Here is a 19,840-nt window from a genome sequence, read left to right on the forward strand (position 1 = left end):
TCTGACTCCAGCACATGATGCTTAATAGCAATTACGGACTCATTGATATTTTTACCTTAACTCCCACATATGATCTTTCACTGAAATAATTTTAACCCACAAATGATATTGAACAATGATAACTGACGCTAGAGTTAACTCTTCAAATTAATGCGCTGCAGATACGGCAACTTCCCTTTGGCTCATTACACTTTGTGTTCAGTTCTTAAAAGCAGAACCAATTTCCATATATTATTATAAAATCAAACAAACACAAGAATCTCTTAAGAGCCAATTTTATTCACATTCTATTTATCTTCAGCTTTATTAAAGACATAGGTAAGGCAGCATTTGCCGCAGTACTGTCTGTCAAAGTGTGAGGCCATGAAGACGCCGGCACCACAGTCCTCCGCGGGGCATTCACGTCTCAGTCGCGTGATCTTGCCATTCTCATCAACCTGCCAACAGGGACACAGCAATGTATTTTTTGCTCTTGTCATCTAAATATGCAGAAGACCCTAACTATCTGAACAACTAAGAAATAGGGTCTCCAAGAATAATTGATGTGAAATTAATTACAATCTGCACAGCTGCTGAGCAGTTGCTAAAATAAATTTTACCCACACATCAACTGACAAGACAGCACAGTAATGCTTCCCATTAGCATGGAGTGCTCAGTTGATCTAAATTAACAGATTTCTACTTTTTTACTATTCCTTGTTTTCTTATAAAGTTCTGAAGCCATCATACAACCATTAGCATGACTTTCTCGAACATTGTCAAAAGATTAAATTATAAGTAAGAAACGTAACATTACTCTCCAGTGTCTAACTTGATGCAAATATCAGTTTCATCTGTTGTACAATACACATTTTACAAAGCTTTCAAATGGAACCTACCTTATAAAACTTGAGAACTGCAAGCTTGACCTTCTTCTTCTTATGTTTGTTCTTCTTTGGGGTGGTGTAGTTCTTCTTCTTGCGTTTCTTGGCCCCACCCCGAAGTCGAAGGACCAGGTGGAGAGTTGACTCCTTCTGGATGTTGTAGTCAGAGAGGGTGCGGCCATCCTCCAGCTGCTTACCAGCGAAGATCAGCCTCTGCTGGTCAGGGGGAATCCCTGCAGGCAATATTGGGAAAATAGATTATGCGTACAAAACATAGAATTTAATTTCCTTTCTTTTTTTTTAAGAATGGATTTTTTTTACAGATACTTGCCCAATATTTGCAAGCGCACTACCATCCTGCCATCTGTTCAATGGTTCACCAAATTACAGATTTGTTGTTTTAAAATAGCGCACAAATATGGGAGCTCACTACTGCACTTACCTCTGTCCTATGGTTTACTAAATCTGTTTTTATTTTAATGACAAGTTATTCAATAACTGCTAACAACACAAGGCCATCCTTAAAAAATGTTTGTTTGGCATAACCCACCCCAGGTAAATTTGGGTGGGTCGGTAGGTAAGGATTTTATTTTTTTTTAGCATTTTTTTTCTAACATTGAACTCCGACATATACCAAACTGAAAGGTAATTATCAAATAAAGCTCCAAGTCTTCTGCCTCATGAAAGGAAATTGGTAAAGATTTTTCTGCACCGTCCGCATCACCGCACTTGTATTCGTAAGTCTTAGTATTTTTGCTATAAAGAGCTTCTTTTCATTTGCTTATTTTTATATGACTTTTGCCATCAGCCGTTATATTCAGGGATCATATTTTCCCGCAACATCCATCAGTCTGGATTTAAATGGGGGAAAAGATGTCCGAAAATTGATATCCGAAATCATGACAAATTACGTTAACATATATACCATCAATTTTGCCATTCATGAAGGTGGTATAATAAATGTACAAGTTTAATTGCCTTTGGCATTTTTTTTTAACGGAACATGAGTTTTCTCAATTGGTTTTATCATTTGTTTTCTCTTTTATTGTTGTTTCGTGTGCTGTTGTATCTGACTTTTTTCATCGTTGTCAATATTATTTATCTGTGCAAGTCTATACCGATGTTTTAAATCGTTGTTGACTTGATAATAGCTTACATACATGCACTGAACCTAACAAATGTCTGTGCGTAGGTTGGATACTGGCAACAACAAAACCAAAAAGTTGAGAAATAATTTGTGTGCGTTATAGTTTGTTGTCAAATAACCCACAGCCAACATATAAGATGCGTAGGGATTAAATCACGAGTGCGAAGCACGAGTTATTTGAAACCACGCATTTAAACTTCCGGTCGTGAGTTATTCAACAACAAACAATAAAGTACACGAATTATTTTGATTCTAACACGATTTTTACTAAAGATATATACAATGTATAATATTTTTCTTGTGTACTATTTATGCGAGTTCCGCCCATAAAAATAACTTTCGGCTGTTCTGTCAATCAGATCCGCAACTTTCATTTATTTATTGCCGGATTATTACGCAGGTGAAAAATGTATCGGCATGTTTTGTTTAGTTACAGCGCGTGTTTTCAGTGTATAAGGTCCGCCCACAATAATATGAATTATTGCAGAATATCCGATTTTCTTCTTTGTTTACATGAAAGTTTACTGTATCATGCATGAAATGCACAATTTCCACGAGGATTATGAACATTGAAGTTTTCATCTCCGAAGTAACAGTCAACAATTTTATCGTGGACGAGTACACATTACGGACCGATTAGTGTGCTAGGTATAAGCCAGTGAAATTATCAATTGATATTGACACGGGGTTATTCACGCATGACTAATACACAACAGGGGCTTTACAGCACTGTCTGCGCCTCCGGAAAACGGAGGCACTCCCAAAGCAAACGGACTCGATCCCAAACCGAAATTAAAAAAAAAATTCCCAATTTCCCCCAAAAAAAAAAAAAAAATTTTTTTTTTAAAGAATGAAGTGTCTTATAACTTGTGTGACTAACCAGTGTTTGTTTGGTCAAAAATATCTGCTATAAGGTTTTGACTGTTCAGTTCTTATCTCAAGAGTGTATCTGTAACTGAAAAACAAAACTGCAGTACTTGAATTAACATTGAACATGCCCAATATTGCATCTGTTTATATAAAGAAGACAAAATAACAAATAAATACAAATTTATTTGTTAAACTACTGAATTATTCAAGCATGATATATTCACAATTTTTTTCCAAATGAGCCGTTTCATCGAAGCAAAAATTCCCAAAATGGCCAATTTTGTCGATAAAAATTTCCGAATTTAGTCAGACTCCTTTTTCCAAAATAGGCAGAAAAAACCCTGACGACCGCGCGAATTTTCGCTGCTTGGGGTCATTCTCTAATACTAGTCGGCTGACACGCAATAAACTGGTCCTGACCGGTTTAGAGACTGCAGTGAATGGTTTACCACACCTAATCGAGATAAGAATGTAATTAGGGTATGTTAGCATGTGCACTGTGTAATCGATTTCATGACATGGGGATTTTAGCACACAGAATCGGACAGACTGTTTGGGATTTTCAATCGGTCTTTCATGACCCCAATCGGTCTAGGACCGACAAAACCGAAAAAATATGATCTCTGGTTATATTATGGGCAGACGACAATATCAACTGTGTATAAAAAAAAACACTCCGGATTAAAATGGCGGATGTTTTCAATAAAATTTAACAAGATTTAAGCATATTATAATTTTCTAGAGCCAAATTCGCTATACTTTAGCAAATGGCGAACGACAGCACGAGCCCTGTAGTAGTGAGCATTTATTCCAATAAAAACACGCTCGCGCTGTCGTTCACCTTTTGAGTCATTTGCTAAACTATTAAGAATTTGGCTCAAGAAAAATCTAAATTGCGAAAATGCAAAAATCTAGTAAAATTTCGTTGAAAACATCCACCCTTTTTAATCCAGACTGGTTTTCTATATTTGTCTCTTTGTTTCAATGCAAGAGTTCGCAATTCGAACAGTTAAAGAAACCCGGTCTGTACCCGATTAGACATTGCTTGATCTTATTGTTAATGAAGTGCACATGGTAGCTGGCCAATCAGCATTGAGCTCGCTTACACATGACATGACGCTGTCGAATGAAACGTGAGAACGGGTGGAGCTATCGGATAATATTGGGTCATTCATGCCCAGCAAATGCACATTTAATATCGCCGTCTGCCTCCAAAATAGCGACTGGTCGAAAAGTCGTATATAGAGATAAGCAATGAAACAAAAACGTGGCAATACCCGATAATGAATATTGCTAAGCTTACCACTTTTTATCTTTCTACCGAACATTTACCGATCTGAATTAAAGAGTGATAATTAAATAATAAGTTATATGGCGATAATATTACACATCTCTGCTGATTGCCGAATTGAATTGAACGGTGATAATTAATTAATTTGTTTTTTTACTCCCAAACTATCCTGAACAACAGCAGCGTACTGTAAAACCATTAAATTTCGTGTGGTACGAATTTTAGTGGATTTCGTTGGTCCACTGAACCGCGAATTCAAGTACCAACGATTATTTATACATTCTTTTAGCCGAAATCGGTCATTTCCGAGATATTTGTTTTTTTGTAATAATTACTTCACTTCAGGAGATCACATTACATAATTTCTTGATTGATTAAAATATTTCCGAATTGAAAATGTTTTCTTCCACTGAATCGTTAGCGACCTGTGTCAATATAAATGCTTCAGTCATAGACCGAGCCTTTGCAAGGTCGGGCAATCCTGCTATAGTAGGGGAACGTGTCTGAACTGTTTCCGTTTTCAACCATTTTGAAAGAGATATTGTTTGATTGAGATATGCTAGTTAATACAATATGTTGTTTTCTTGATAAGTGTCTGGGTAATAATACTTTTTTACGTGACGGCGTCAAATTAACAGTTTGCAGATTTATCACATATGTTAATTAGTGCCAATTAAAGCTTAGAGATATAACGGTTTTCACACCTGTATTTCGGGGACCTTATTACTTAATTGTTACTACTAAGAGACCGATTGCGCTGAGAATTGCACATATTGTCAAAACAACATTGATGGCAATTAGCGAGCAGGGACCCACATGTGCGCCGCTTAATCGATCTTTTCGACAATTATTGGCATTCGGCAACACTTTCATGCTTCAGTGCACATTAACCCCAAGCCTTGCTGTCAACACAGATTAGCAGATTATGCTTCGTTATAACTCTGGTTGTTTTAATAAAAGTTTAATTATTATGACGGTCAGTATTCCAAAAAAATTAGAAATCAACAAAATTACGTGTGAATGAATTTGTTGATTTTTATTAAACCACGAAATTTCATACCGACAAATTTCTATACGTTTACAGTATTTTAATTAAAGGGATACGAGAAAAACAGATGCGGTTTAATTGTATTTAAAGTCTAATTAATCGCATATGCATCAAATAAATAGGTGACTCAAATAAATACCGGTACGCGTTTTGTTCATTGCTATTCTAAGATATCCTTGAAAGAGCATTCAATTAAATGACGCAAATAACCGGAAGGAGAAAAAGCGGAAAGGACAAATTTAGCGGAAAGAAGTTTCGGCGAGCAAAAAAAACATTTTGGGGGGGGGGGGGGGGGGGGGGGGGGGGGGGAAGTAACAAAAAAACAAGAGCACCGCCTTGCGGGTGCGGACTGCTCATCTATTTTCTTTTTAAAGGTGAAGGGACTCTCATTTTCAATCACAAAGGAGGGAGGGGTGGAGTGAAGAGGGGTTGTATAGTGTGCGGGTGTGGAATTTATTACATTATCTTCCAAAAATGCGGTAAAAAAACGCAAAAAAAAAAACCAAAAAAATGGGGGTGGGGGGGAGTGGGTGGGGATTCTTGGGTGCGATGGTTGGACGGTATTTCAAACATAAAATAATAAAAATAGATATTTGTGTTTTTTAACCGTTTCAAAAAAAAATAATTAAAAATTGGGGGGTGGGGGGTGGGGTGGGTATAGTGTGAGAGTGTGGTGGTAATTTGTGAGATGATCTTAAAAAAAAAAATGGGGGATGGTTTGGGTTGAGTCTATTGTGGCATGTCAAGTAAGAGTAGTTTTGTCAAAGTATCAATCAAATCTAATCATAAATAAAGAAGTTATGGCAATTTTAGCAAAATTTAATAATTTGACCTTGAGAGTCAAGGTCATTCAAAGGTCAAGGTAAAATTCAACTTGCCAGGTACATTAACCTCATGATAGCATGAAAGTATTTGAAGTAGCAATAGCCTTGATACTTAAGAAGTAAAGTGGATCGAAACACAAAATTTAACCATATATTCAAAGTTACTAAGTCAAAAAAGGGCCATAATTCCGTAAAAATGACAACCAGAGTTATGCAATATGTCCTTTTACTACCCTTATGATAGTTTGCCAGTGTTCCAAGTATGAAAGCAATATCTATGATACTTTAGGGGTAAAGTGGACCAAAACACAAAACTTAACCAAATTTTCAATTTTCTAAGTATAAAGGGCCCATAATTCCATCCAAATGCCAGTCAGAGTTACATAACTTTGCCTGCACAGTCCCCTTATGATAGTTAATAAGTGTTGCAAGTATGAAAGCAATAGCTTTGATACTGTAGGAATAAAGTGGACCTAAACACAAAACTCCAAATTTTCAATTTTCTAAGTATAAAAAGGGCACATAATTCTGTCAAAATGCCAGTCAGAGTTACATTACTTTGCCTGCACAGTCCCCTTATGATAGTTAGTAAGTGTTGCAAGTATGAAAGCAAAAGCTTTGATACTTAAGGAATAAAATGGACCTAAACACAAAACTTAACCAAAATTTTCAATTTTCTAAGTATAAAAAGGGCACATAATTCTGTCAAAATGCATGCCAGAGTTATCTTACTTTGCCTGCCCAGTCCCCTCATGATAGTAAGTGTACCAAGTTTTAATGCAATAGCATTGATACTTTCTGAGAAAAGTGGACCTAAACGCAAAACTTAACCAAAATTTTCAATTTTCTAAGTATAAAAAGGGCACATAATTCTGTCAAAATGCACGCCAGAGTTATCTAACTTTGCCTGCCCAGTCCCCTTATGATAGTAAGTAAGTGTACCAAGTTTGAATGCAATAGCATTGATACTTTCTGAGAAAAGTGGACCTAAACACAAAACTTAACCGGACGCCGACACCAATGCCGACGCCGACGCCAAGGTGATGACAATAGCTCATAAATTTTTTTCAAAAAATAGATGAGCTAAAAATCAGTCGGGCCGATTTTAGTGGGTCGGTCGGGTTATGCCAAACAATAGAATTTTTAAGGAAGGCCCATGCGTGACATTCAAAAGGAGGAAATCAATTTATAAAAAGATCACATATTATGCTTTCTACACTATAAAATAACATGCAATATTAGTCCTTAGATTGGAATGCAAAATAACTAGGATGTTTAGACATTTGGGGAAGAAATCCTCAACAATTTTGTTAAAATCTAACTCTACTCCAATAATATTCACCATCAAATCGTTGATGCTCATACCTAACTCAGCCATTGTATTGTTCATAAGATGATTAACATTAAATAACATCGAGAAGCAATTAATTTATTGATGTTCTTGCATAAATTACCCATTCATGTTTCAAGATAAATAGCGCCTCAGATTTTCATTGCTGAGCTATGGTTTAAATGAATGCAAAAAGGTGTGCTTACCTTCCTTATCCTGGATTTTGGCCTTCACATTTTCAATGGAATCACTTGGCTCAACCTGATAAGCGCAAATTATATATTACATGGCAAAACAATCACATAGTACTATGGGGAAAAACAGATTTTTTTAGCACGGTTTACACAGATTTTTCATTGAAACTCAATATGCAATCCTTTTACTCTAATTTGTATGCCAAATTTCATGGAGTAACTGTCAGTGCTTTTCATCTGGAAATTGGGAAGAGGCCCTCGCCTTGCAAATTGGGATATTTAAGCGCAATAAATGGCCATTTTGGGAAAAAAACTTTTAGAGCATTTCATATTTTAAACAGTCACAATAATGGTTTCAACTTTTTTTTTATTATTAATGACCTGAAAATATTATATTTAAAGATTGGCCAGCTATATTTTAAAACAGATAAACATGTCAACAGGTAACATCAGTTCTTGAACAGTAGTTATCTTTTTTTTTTGGTTATGACAGACTCTGTCACAGTCACAAAATTCAGCCATGACACCGGTGACCCTTGCCCTCGCGCAAAAACCGACAATAAAACCTGTACTACGGAATATTCTGTACTAGACTGGTACACGAATACAAAATTCAACTTACAGGGTAGTGGGGAAATACCTGAACTGAACTAAACTGGTAGTGAAAAAAATCGATACCACACAACAATTACGCAAAATAAACTTTCATCTTTGTTTATCTCTTGTGGAAACTTTCAATGATATTACAATCATCTACAAGAGCAGTAAAACTATACCGAATAGTCTACAAAACACCAACCAAGGTCTGTTTTCAAGTAATATAATATACCAGTCGTGCTATTTTAATCAATATAAACTAATAATTGTAAAAAAATACCGCATTTTAGAACTTTTCTTTTTTCGTCAAGCTGGTTGACAGTCCCTTTAAATGCCTGATAAAACCTTTCTTCAATCAGTTTTTATAATCTTTATAACTTCTTTAACAAATAAAATGTGCTTCCAAAGCAGAAATTCACTTGCCTCTAGGGTAATTGTCTTGCCCGTGAGGGTCTTCACGAAGATCTGCATGTTACCGCCTCTGCAAGACATATAATGCAATGTATAGAAAACAATCAATACTGTACTTATCACCTTTTCTATACATTTTTAAGTAATCTACTGAAAACCTTGACTGTCATTACTGATTTATGACAAGGGCTGTTTGTAAAACATGCATGCCCCCCATATGGGCTGTCAGTTGTAGTGGCAGCCATTGTGTGAATACGTTTTTTGTCACTGTGACCTTGACCTTTGACCTAATGTAAGTTATCATCCAGAAACCATTGTACTATTTCGAGTCACTGTGACCTTGACCTTTGACCTAGGGACCTGAAAATCAATAGGGGTCATCTGCCAGTCATGATCAAGGGGGGAGTGAGAGGGGGGTATAATGCGGGGTGTGGTAATTTATTAGATGTTTAAAAAAAAAACAAGCAAATTCATTGAATTGATATCCCCCGCCTATATACTTCTTGACACAAAAGTGTTATATTCAGGGTTGGCACCAATCGACCGCCCCCGGTTTTAACCAGTGGTTAATATCGGTTAAAACCGCCCCGGTCAATACTCCAGAAGTGGTCATTACTGGTCAATACTGGCCGATTGAACTTTACCCCAAATGTTGATGTATATGACATGCTTAATTAAACAATTTTGATAATACAAATAAGACAGACATGTTGCAAATAATGTCTTAAGCTATTAATACCCACTATTTAAACCTGTTCATGCAATTGGTAGGCCAATCTCTAAAAAAATTGCAAATTAGTCAAAGTTGCCAGTGGTCAATTGGATTTTCTGGTCGATCAAACTTTGTTTTCAATTCTAATGAATGTTCAGATAATTCTGTGCTTGATTCAACAAGAATAACAATATGACACACCAATGATGTGCATTATCAAAAGTATATTCAATGTTTTTGAGATCAAAAAATGTTGGGGCACCCAAGACTGATAATAGGGCCTTAAATGGCACCTTTTTGTCACGACCCTTACTTGCCATGTATTCTTGCCTAGATTTCTTTAAATTCTTTTTAAACAAAATAGTGAAACAATATTTTATTTTCCATTGATATCAAAATAAAACAAGATGTGTTTGTGAAACACAATGTCCCCCTATATGATGTTTGACCTTGAAGGATTACAATGACCTTGTGAAGGATGACCTTGACCTTTCACCACTCAAAATGTGCAGCTCCATGAGATACACATGCATGCCAAATATCAAGTTGCTATCTTCAATATTGCAAAAGTATTCATAAAATAAGCGATTTTGGCCACATATATTTGACCTCTGACCTTGAAGGATGACCTTGACCTTGACCCTTCACCGCTCAAAATGTGCAGCTCCATGAGATGCACATGCATGCCAAATATCAAGTTGCTATCTTCAATATTGCAAAAGTATTTATAAAATAAGCGATTTGGGCCACATTTATTTGACCTCTGACCTTGAAGGATGACCTTGACCTTTCACCACTCAAAATGTGCAGCTCCATGAGATACACATGCATGCCAAATATCAAGTTGCTATCTTCAATATTGAAAAAGTATTCATAAAATGAGCGATTTTGGCCACATATATTTGACCTCTGACCTTGAAGGATAACCTTGACCTTTCACCACTCAAAATGTGCAGCTTCATGAGATACACATGCATGCCAAATATGAAGTTGCTATCTTCAATATAGCAAAAGTTATTGCAAAATGTTAAAGTTGGCGCAAACAGACCAACGTACAGACCAACAGACAGGGCAAAAACAATATGTCCCCCACTACTATAGTGGGGGACATAAAAATAAAAATAATTATTAAAATGAAAACTAATTGAAGAGTCTAGAGTAGACCCACAATTGGACAACATTATTTTTTGGCAAAATCAAAAACTTTGATTGCTTATTCATTTGAAGACCAATTGAACTTTTAAACATGAAAGGAAAAAAACATCTTCTTAATACTGAAAGGCGACACGTTAGACGTTACTATTAAATTAAAATCAAGTTACACTGTATATCTCCTTTTGTTTGAGTGATCTGCTTATCAAATAGATATATAAATAGATCAGTGAAATACTATGGTATGAAACTACAATAGTAATACTACTTTAGTTACTGATGTGATACACTAATATAAAGATATTGCCTTAGTCCTTATGTATTTGAGGCCATTTCTATAAATAATAAGTAATTTTTTACAGCTTTAAAGATTTTTTTTACAATAAATAACTCAAAAAAAGTTTATCAATTACAGAATAATGATTGATTTAATATAGAATAGCTTAAAGTCTTTTTTTGTGATGTTTAAATACTATAATTTTTAATCGACCAGTAATGACCAGTATTGACCGGTTTTAACCGGGTATTGACCACCGGCCCGGTCAATACACAATTGACCGGTCAATATGCCAACCCTGGTTATATTTGACACTAAAATAGCATTTTTTGAAGATACAAAGGGCCATAACTCTGTTATTATCAGATGGTGTACAATGCCATTTGGCGCGCATCATCCTCTTATGCATATATATACTCATACCAAGTTTCAATGAAATCCGCCAAAGCACTTCCAAGATATGGCTCCGGACACAAAAGTGCCTATAGTAAAAAGCATTTTTTCAAGATACAAAGGGCCATAACTCTGTTTTTAACAGATGGTGTACAATGTCATTTGGCTTGCATCATCCTCTTATGCATATATATATATACTCATACCAAGTTTCAATGAAATCCGCCAAAGCACTTCCAAGACACGGCTCCGGACAATGCCAAAACAATATAGGGGGGTATAATGTGGGGTGGGGTTATTTATAAGAAGTTTAAAAACAAAATGTTTTTTTTTTAGGGGGGGGGGTAGGGGGGTGAGAGGGGGGTATAATGTGGGGTGTGGTAATTTATTAGATGTTTAAAAAAAATGGGGGGGGGGGGGTGGGTTGGGGGGGGTAGGGGGAGTGAGAGGGGGGTATAATGTGGTGTGTGGTAATTTATTAGATGTTTAAAAAAAAAATTGGGGGGGGGGGGGGTGTGGTGGAGGGGTAGGGTGGCGGGGCGTGAGGGGGGGGGGTCTCTAATGTGGGTTTTGTTAATTTATATGATGTTTAAAAAAATATATATTTTTTTTTTTTTTTTTGGGGGGGGGGGGGGTGGGGGGTGGGGGGGTAGGGAGATGAGAGGGGGTATAAAGTGGGGTTGTGGTAATTTATTAGATGTTAAAAAAAATGGAGGGGTGGGGGGGGGGGGTAGTCAGAGGAGGGTTATAATGTGGGGTGTGGTAATTTATTAGATGTTTAAAAAAAGGGGGGCCGGGGGGGAGTAGGGGGGTGAGAGGGGGGTATAATGTGGGGTGTGGTAATTTATTAGATGTTTAATAAAAAAATAATTTAGGGGGGTGGGGGTAGGGGCTGAGAGGGGGTATAATGTGGGGTGTGGTAATTTATTAGATGTCCAAAAAAAGGGGGGGGGCGGGGGGGTGACAGGGGGTATATTGTGGGGTGTGATAATTTATTAATGTTAAAAAAAATTGGGGGGGGGAGGGGTGGTGGGGGTTGAGAGGGGGGTATAATGTGGGTGGGGTTATTTATAAGATGTTAAAAAAATGGGGGGTGGGTGGGGGGTGAGAGGGGGTATAATGTGGGGTGTGGTAATTTATTAGAATGTTTAAAAAAATGGGGGGTGGAGGGAGGGAAGGGGTAGTGAGAGGGGGGTATAATGTGGTGTGTGGTAATTTATTAGATGTTTAAAACAAGGGACAAAATTGTCACAAAACCAGGTTTTCATTGTGGAAAAAAAATCTGATAAAGGGAGAAAACTCAAACTGAACTTTTGAAATGACCAAAAAAAATTAACCCCCTTTGTAAGTTTTTTTTTTTTAATCTATTTTTAGTCGTGGCGACCTTGACATTGGAGATATTGACGTGATTCTTTCGTGGGACACACCGTCCCATGATGGTGAACAAATGTGCCAAATGATTTTAAAATCTCACAATGAATGACATAGTTATGGCCAGGACAAGCTCATTTATGGCCATTTTTGACCTTTGAACTCAAAGTGTGACCTTGACCTTGGAGATATCGACGTAATTATTTCGCGCGACACACCGTCCAATGATGGTGAACAAATGTGCCAAATGATTTTAAAATCTGACGATGAACGACATAGTTATGGCTCGGACAAGCTCATTTATGGCCATTTTTGACCTTTGAACTCAAAGTGTGACCTTGACCTTGGAGATATCGACGTAATTATTTCGCGCGACACACCGTCCAATGATGGTGAACAAATGTGCCAAATGATTTTAAAATCTGACAATGAACGACATAGTTATGGCCCGGACAAGCTTATTCCGCCAGCCAGCCCGCCAGCCCGCATTCGCCAATCTAATAACCAGTTTTTTCCTTCGGAAAACCTGGTTAAAAAAATGGGGGGGGGGGGGGAGTGGGGGGTGAGAGAGGGGTATAATGTGGGGTGTGTTAATTGATAAGATGTTTAAAAAAAATTGGGGAGATGGGGGTGAGAGGGGTGTATAATGTGGGGTGTGGTAATTTATTAGATCAGTGCCTTCCCCAGGCCATTTAAGCGCCCCTTGCCGGGGCGCTTGAATTTCGAAATCATAGTCCCCGGGGCGCTTGAAATTTTCCAATCAGTGTATTCTTCAGTAAAAGAAAGTGGAGATTGTCCAAAAAAATCAAGGTTTCCCTATCAGTGTATCAATATTCCCTGTTTTAAAAGAGCACTTGGTACCTACTTTCACAAGTAATCGCCATAAACACCACATGGGGTAATGGATAATCCACTGATAAGAGAATAGCATGACGCGCGTATCGATTATTCTAGCCACATTACACGGTCATTTAAATGCTGACAAGGATGTATCTGGTAACTTTCCAGTCGTCAAACTGTGAAGTTCATCGTCCAATCGGTTATGCGAATGCTTATGAGGGCGGGGTTAACTATCGACCATTATTTTTGACTGACGTCGGGCATGAAGTAAGAGTTTATCGCAGCTTGATTAGCAAGTAGTTGTACCATTTGAGTAATATAAAACCGGTAATTAGAACAGTACAGAACATTAAAGACGGTTTCGGGCATCATCATCACACCTTTTTACTGTAAACAAGTGTTACCTATGACTCATAATTAATACGAGAAATTAATTGCAAGTGGTAAACAATTAATTATTATAGCGGTTACAATTATGTGATAACAATTTATTTAATTCCAGTACATGTATATTTCAACATGTCCATTTATAGAACTGATTCACCTCGTTTTTCTGACATTTATTCGACACGTAATGCGCTTTAACAAATTTTCGTTGAATTAATTACGCACACTTGTAAATGCTTCGTCCGATAATCGATAGTTAGAAGACCGGCCGTGATCCTCGTGGACAACGTGAATTTCATGCATAATTCCGTCAAAACATTTATTCGACTCGTAAAGTGTGTAAACAAATTATCGTTGAATTTATAACGCAACGGTTAATATTTGTTGAAATCTCAAATGGGAATAATTAAATTTGTAATCCGAAACCCATTACCGTAAGTCGAAGTTAACGCGTTTTTAATCCGAAACACACTTCCGAATGTAAATGTTACCGCAACGTTAAATATTTTTGCTTCAAATTAGCAGCGCAAATTTATTTTGTGTCGAATCTTTTTCTCAATTAAAAAGAGCGCGAAAATTATGCAGCATGTACAACGTCGCGTCTATTGCATACAAATGGCGTGTATTGAGCGTTTTAACAAGCACACAACAGGTCAGGGGATTGACGCATATTCAGAGGCAATATTTCATCAAATCTATAAATAGTCACTTAAAAAATGACAAGGTTTGTGTTAAAGAAATAACTGAAAGCTTTTATCGTAAATATTTACCAGAAAGAGTTTGATAAAAACGGAATAAACGGGATTATCGGGTAATAAATAGAAACTTGAAAAATAGTAAGTATACAGTAATAGATTCGGGTTGAAACGGATGTATTGGGGAATCGTTCGAGTCGGGATTTTACAAGCTGTGCGGAAAAGTTTTAAAACAATTAAACAATATAAAATATATATTTTTAAATGACTGGGGGATTTTTTTGAAGAGTCATAGCGCACCAAATGACGTCTTTTGACGCTGTTTTTCTTTGAGTTATAACGCACCACAGAACGTGAATTGACACGTTAAATTAAAAAAAAAATCAACGTCGGGAGGGGACACCCATCCCGAACCCACCCCCGGGGCGCCTGAAAAAATTCCTGGGGAAGGCACTGATTAGATGTTTAAAAAAAAAATTGTGGGGGGGGGGAGGGGGTATGGGGGGAGTGAGAGGGGGTATAATTTGGGTTGTGGTAATTTATTAGATGTTTAAAAAAAAATTGAAGGGCGGGGTAGGGGGTGGGGGTGAGAAGGGGGCAGGGCTCGACATTAACTTTTGAAGCCACTTGCCGATCGGACAAGTAAGACAAGTAGACCAAAATTCCACTTGTCCTGACCAAAAAGCAACTTGTCCTGATCATTATATCTTATTCTGCTCAGTACTTTGCAAAATAATGAAATAATGCAAAATGCTCAAATCATAAAGACTTTAATCGTTCAAAATACATGTTAACATAATTGTAGGCCATTTCAATACCTTAAGGTATTTTTTTAAGTGCCCTGTGATTTTGAAGACAAAAAACCAAAGGAAAGCAGATTAGACATTTTTAAGCAGACGACATTGTACTAACGAAAACAAACCACAAATGGGAATGATGTCGTAAAATCATTCTATACATAGAGATGACGTTGTTACGTTAATTGTCTGTAAGATCGGTGTGTACCGGTGTCTTAAAATGCATATTCTTTACAAGGGAGAATATTTTTGTTATCTTGGCAAAGAAAAATGTTAAGGGTTGCTTTCCTTGTGAACAGTGCGGTGAAGTATTACATGGAACTATCGGAATATCTCGCGCTTTGTCGTTTAAACGTAAACAAAATATAATTGAAAAAGTTGTGTGGTATCTCAACAGAAATAACGGATTTAAAGGCATTTTTTTTTAAGTAATTAAATTATAATGACCACTTGTCCCGTCGGACTAGCAAATTCTTTATTTACTTGCCCGGACCAACAATTTGGTTGTCCCGGACAGTCGGACTACCGTTAATGTCGAGCCCTGGAAGGGGGGTATAATGCGGGCTGTGGTAATTTATTAGATGATGTTAAAAAAAATTAGGGGGGGGTGAGGTTGGGGGGGGGGGGGGGGGGGGGAGGAGGGATTCTGGTAGGGGCGTGGGGTATTGTTTGGGTGGAATCCATTGTGGTATTCAGGTAAGTGTTGTTTTGTCAAAGTAATAATAAAATGTGATCATAAAAAATAAATGATCTCACACTGATATGAACAAATATCCTCTATTTATTAAACATGAAATTTAAACTAATTGCATTTGTTTCCCCTGTTTATAAGAAAGATATAATAGTGTATTACCTCCCCTGTCCTGCTTATATTTATTTAAATCAACAAAAATAAACATTAACACAATATTTAATATACAAAATATACAAAAAATCTCATATTCTGATAATATTTTTACTGATCCACTTTATTTAACTCAAAGGATGATGTTTCATTGGACTGATAATTATAGATTTAGGATAACAGACAGGGTTTTTTTCTCCACTTTTTGGGAAGATAGCCCATGGCTTTGGAATTGGGAATTTTATCGGCATTTCCATGAAATTGGGAAAATAAATTCATTACCCTTTTTTTCCACACGAAAAGTCCACTGATTAGGGAAATACTAAATTTGATTTAACTCTTTATAATCATTCAAATTAAACGAAAAAAATCATATAATACTCTGTTACTTTGTAATTTATTTTTTTTGGAAATTGGGAATTTTTTGCCACATTTTGGGAAAAAAGTATACTTTTTGGGATTGGGAACATAGCCGAATATCGGCTATAAAATCGGGCCAAAAAAAACCCTGACAGACAAGTTGCTTCAGTTATATTGTTCAGAGTTCGCCCTGTTGGCCGGGTATGCGTTCTTGAGTTATCATCCAAAAACCATTTTACTATTTCGGGTCACCGTGACCTTGACCTTTGACCTAGTGACCTCAAAATCAATAGGGGTCATCTGCGAGTCATGATCAATGTACCTAAGAAGTTTCATGATCCTAGGCCCAAGCGTTCTTGAGTTATCATCCGGAAACCATCTGGTGGATGGACCGACGGACAGACCGACATGTGCAAAACAATAAACCCCCTCTTCCTCGAAGGGGGCATAATAAAAACAAATTTATTTGTTAAAACACTGAATTATTTACGCATGATAAATTCATTATTTTTCCCGAATGAGCCATTTCATCGAAGCAAAAATTCCCAAATTGGCCAATTTTAAAAGACCCCTTTTCCCAAAATAGGCAGAAAAAAAACCTGTGTACGTTTGCACATTATGCAGTTGTTACGGAAACAAATTTTGACACAGTCAACATTGTTGTGCTGATAAAAAACAGGTCAATATTGAAATTCATCCCAGTTCAATACGTTGTACTCAAATATGTTTTCTCTTATGCATTGTTCATATAGTGTTCCTAAGTGATACAAAATCGTTCGAGTATTTTCCTTACTACATTATCTGTAATCAGGGCTTGACACTAACTTCTACAGATTGGTGTCCACAGGGAACCCTGCCTATTAAAACTAGAGCAAAATCCTGGGAAAAACTGGTGTCCCTCACCAAAATTTGAGGGTCTCGGGTTACCAGGCAGGGCCCTCAATCTATCAAATCTGCCACCTGAAAAGTATACTTTTTTCCCCTTTTGGGGGGAAAAATTCCCCCTAAAAAAAATTAATTTTTTTTTTAATAGAAAGATGTGTCTCATGATTATTATATCTCAATTCTATTTCAATTAAATCTTTTCAAACATACTAAATTATGAAAAATGCAATGAATATAGTGCAAACATGTACAAATGAAATAATGAGAGAGTAAGTAAAAAAAATCCACCAAAAAGTAAAACGCCGCGAAAATTCCCCCTCCTAAGGACTGCGGACCCCTTCCCCCAAAGTAGTGTGAGGGCCCTGCCGGGAAACTGTGTGTCGAGGCTGCTGTTGACATTTATTCACAAGAAATTAACACCACCTGCAAGGCTGGTTTTATGGCTATTTAAAGTATGCAAATCTTAAAATTGGAAAAGCCAATCAGAATCCAAGGCTCAACAAGAAAATATTTTCACGATAGCGGTTTGACACTATAAACACAATAATTACCGGTATTATTACAGACGATAAACATTTGAAAAAAGCATCAAATATAAAGACCAAAGGTTTCTAATGTTTATAATGATTTATAGTCATGTGTTTGTAAAATATTTGAGATGTAACAACTTAATGAAAATTACACACGACTAAACAAGCATACAGATATGGCGTATAAGTATTCTGCAAGCACAGCAGATCACTGAAGTTGTTATAAATTGGACAAAAATGACATGGACATGTTTATATTCTTTTGTATTTCTGCCAGAAAACATTTATGCGGTGTATGTATAAGAAAAAAGTTCCATCTGGATTCCAGGCAGCGAGTTTACGCGAACAAAACTTTAGGAATAGCCTCCAAACCTTCAAATTTAGGACAGAAAAAAATGTCTCATTCCTAAAAACTATAGGTGTGACATGTATGGAAAAAGTGTCACATTGTGCTCAGCGTGTTTTTTTTTCCTCAAAAATTATTGTACTGTTTCCATTTTGGACACTTGTCCAATTTTTACCAAGACCTGTGTCAGTGTGTTAACAGTGACAACACGTGTTCGAAACATTCCATCAATACAGCCTTTAATATGACAAAATGAACTTTGACGACAACTTTATTGTAATACAAATTTATCAATAGCTATATATGATAATAAGAGTTTGTTATAATCGCATTGTCTCGATATAAAAAAGAAGGAAATTGTGTGATAACATGCCATACCACTCGCTATGGCGGAGTCGCACGAGAAAAAGGAAATTACTAGGCGCATGCGTTGGTTTTGTAAAACTGTGCCCAACTGTTGTGGTTAAAAGTCACTACACAATGACGACAGAAAGCTCACATCTATGTTAGCAGGATCTCTTACACTTTGCAAAAAAGTAATATGCAGGTAAACAAACGCTGTTCCTTTTTATTCACTCATTATAGTGGCGTTCAAATAATAATGGTCGATAAGATTTGTGACTTTAATAAGATTTTATGTGTAATGTGTCAGCTTTGGCTGTAGATCTACCTAAATACTAGTTCGTGCTTTTTTCTCAAACTTTGGGCCAATCCAGAGTTAGCTTATAGACAGAAAAAATTGCAAAAGCGACTATATCATTTAAAGGGGCCGCAAAGAGAATGTTATTGATATTCTGAATACGTAAATAATAATGGCGTATAAGAACGTATACAACTAGCTATGTATAATAACTGAATAATCTATTAATTATGAGCGTTAAAAATCATTTTATCATATTGGACTGGTTTGCTTAGCCCTTTTTATCCCACATAGTGATGTAATCTATATACAAATGTACCATAAGTTGGGGAGGATTATATACAAATTATTAATTTAAATGCACAATTGTCTTAAAGTTGACAGTGAAACGGTCAAGCCGTCAATTCGCTGCATTACACAATATCACAGGCAAGCTGGAAACAGTTATTGGCGCTGTGAATTTCCTGCCACAGTTTTCACCGTACTTGAATGATATTTCAGTATAAAGTATAATTCGTCAGTCTCAAGTTTACGCGTTCAATAAAAAAAATACGTATTAGTTCAAATCACAATTATCGCGTACTTTGAAACAGGAAACGTTTGAATGCGATGCAGACACACGTGGTGTTGGCGCAACCATTTTGAAAGACGGCACATCAATTACTTTTGCAAGGCTGTTTGGCCCTTACGCACAGTTTATATGAAGCATCAAATGTGAGATGTCGGACTTGTTTAGCTGTCAAAGATTTCATCAGTATGTTGTTGAACATAAGGCCTTAATTCATTGCAGCTATCATATAAACTCTGTCTGCAGTACCACGTACTCGTTTACAGAGAATTTTACCCATGATTTGAAAGCGACATTGAGGTCTAAGATGTTCTTGGGAACAAAGATCCCATTAGTGACCAACTGTCTGGAAAACCAATGAGTCACACGCTTCACGAATATAAATGAAAGTGCCTGAATGTTCACACCGTTATAAAATAACTTTAAAATATCTTAAATGTAGAGCTTACGACTAAAGGCGTAAACAGC

At 36.7% G+C, this 19,840-nt stretch overlaps 2 protein-coding genes across 2 annotated transcripts in view; both read right to left on the minus strand.

Moving 5' to 3' along the window:
* Window positions 1-259: 259 nt before the first annotated feature.
* Window positions 260-18,631, minus strand: LOC127871763 (ubiquitin-40S ribosomal protein S27a). The gene is made up of 5 exons (XM_052414934.1): window positions 18,543-18,631; window positions 8,588-8,645; window positions 7,580-7,634; window positions 879-1,096; window positions 260-437 (listed from the first exon to the last, which is right to left on the minus strand). Exons 2-5 carry the CDS (start codon window positions 8,633-8,635, stop codon window positions 288-290), a joined length of 471 nt encoding a protein of 156 aa, XP_052270894.1. The 5' UTR covers window positions 8,636-8,645; window positions 18,543-18,631; the 3' UTR covers window positions 260-287.
* The window catches only part of LOC127871754 (uncharacterized), a 343,111-nt gene continuing 335,642 nt past the window's right edge, over window positions 12,372-19,840 (minus strand). The window contains exon 2 of the transcript XR_008045537.1: window positions 12,372-12,797. The gene's annotated coding sequence lies outside the window, so the exon portion shown is untranslated. The remainder of the gene's footprint in view (window positions 12,798-19,840) is intronic.

The sequence above is a fragment of the Dreissena polymorpha genome, chromosome 3 (assembly GCF_020536995.1).
Source record: "Dreissena polymorpha isolate Duluth1 chromosome 3, UMN_Dpol_1.0, whole genome shotgun sequence".
NCBI classification, from domain to species: Eukaryota; Metazoa; Mollusca; class Bivalvia; order Myida; family Dreissenidae; genus Dreissena; species Dreissena polymorpha.

What these genes read in the sequence shown, in the direction of transcription:
- LOC127871763 (XM_052414934.1), bottom strand. Translation starts at nt 8,635, where the DNA reads ATGCAGATCTTCGTGAAGACCCTCACGGGCAAGACAATTACCCTAGAG. An exon ending in CAAAATCCAGGATAAGGAAG is followed by an intron (nt 1,097 to 7,579) that starts GTAAGCACACCT and finishes TATTGCCTGCAG; the next exon opens with GGATTCCCCCTGACCAGCAG. An exon ending in CAGTTCTCAAGTTTTATAAG is followed by an intron (nt 438 to 878) that starts GTAGGTTCCATT and finishes CCCTGTTGGCAG; the next exon opens with GTTGATGAGAATGGCAAGAT.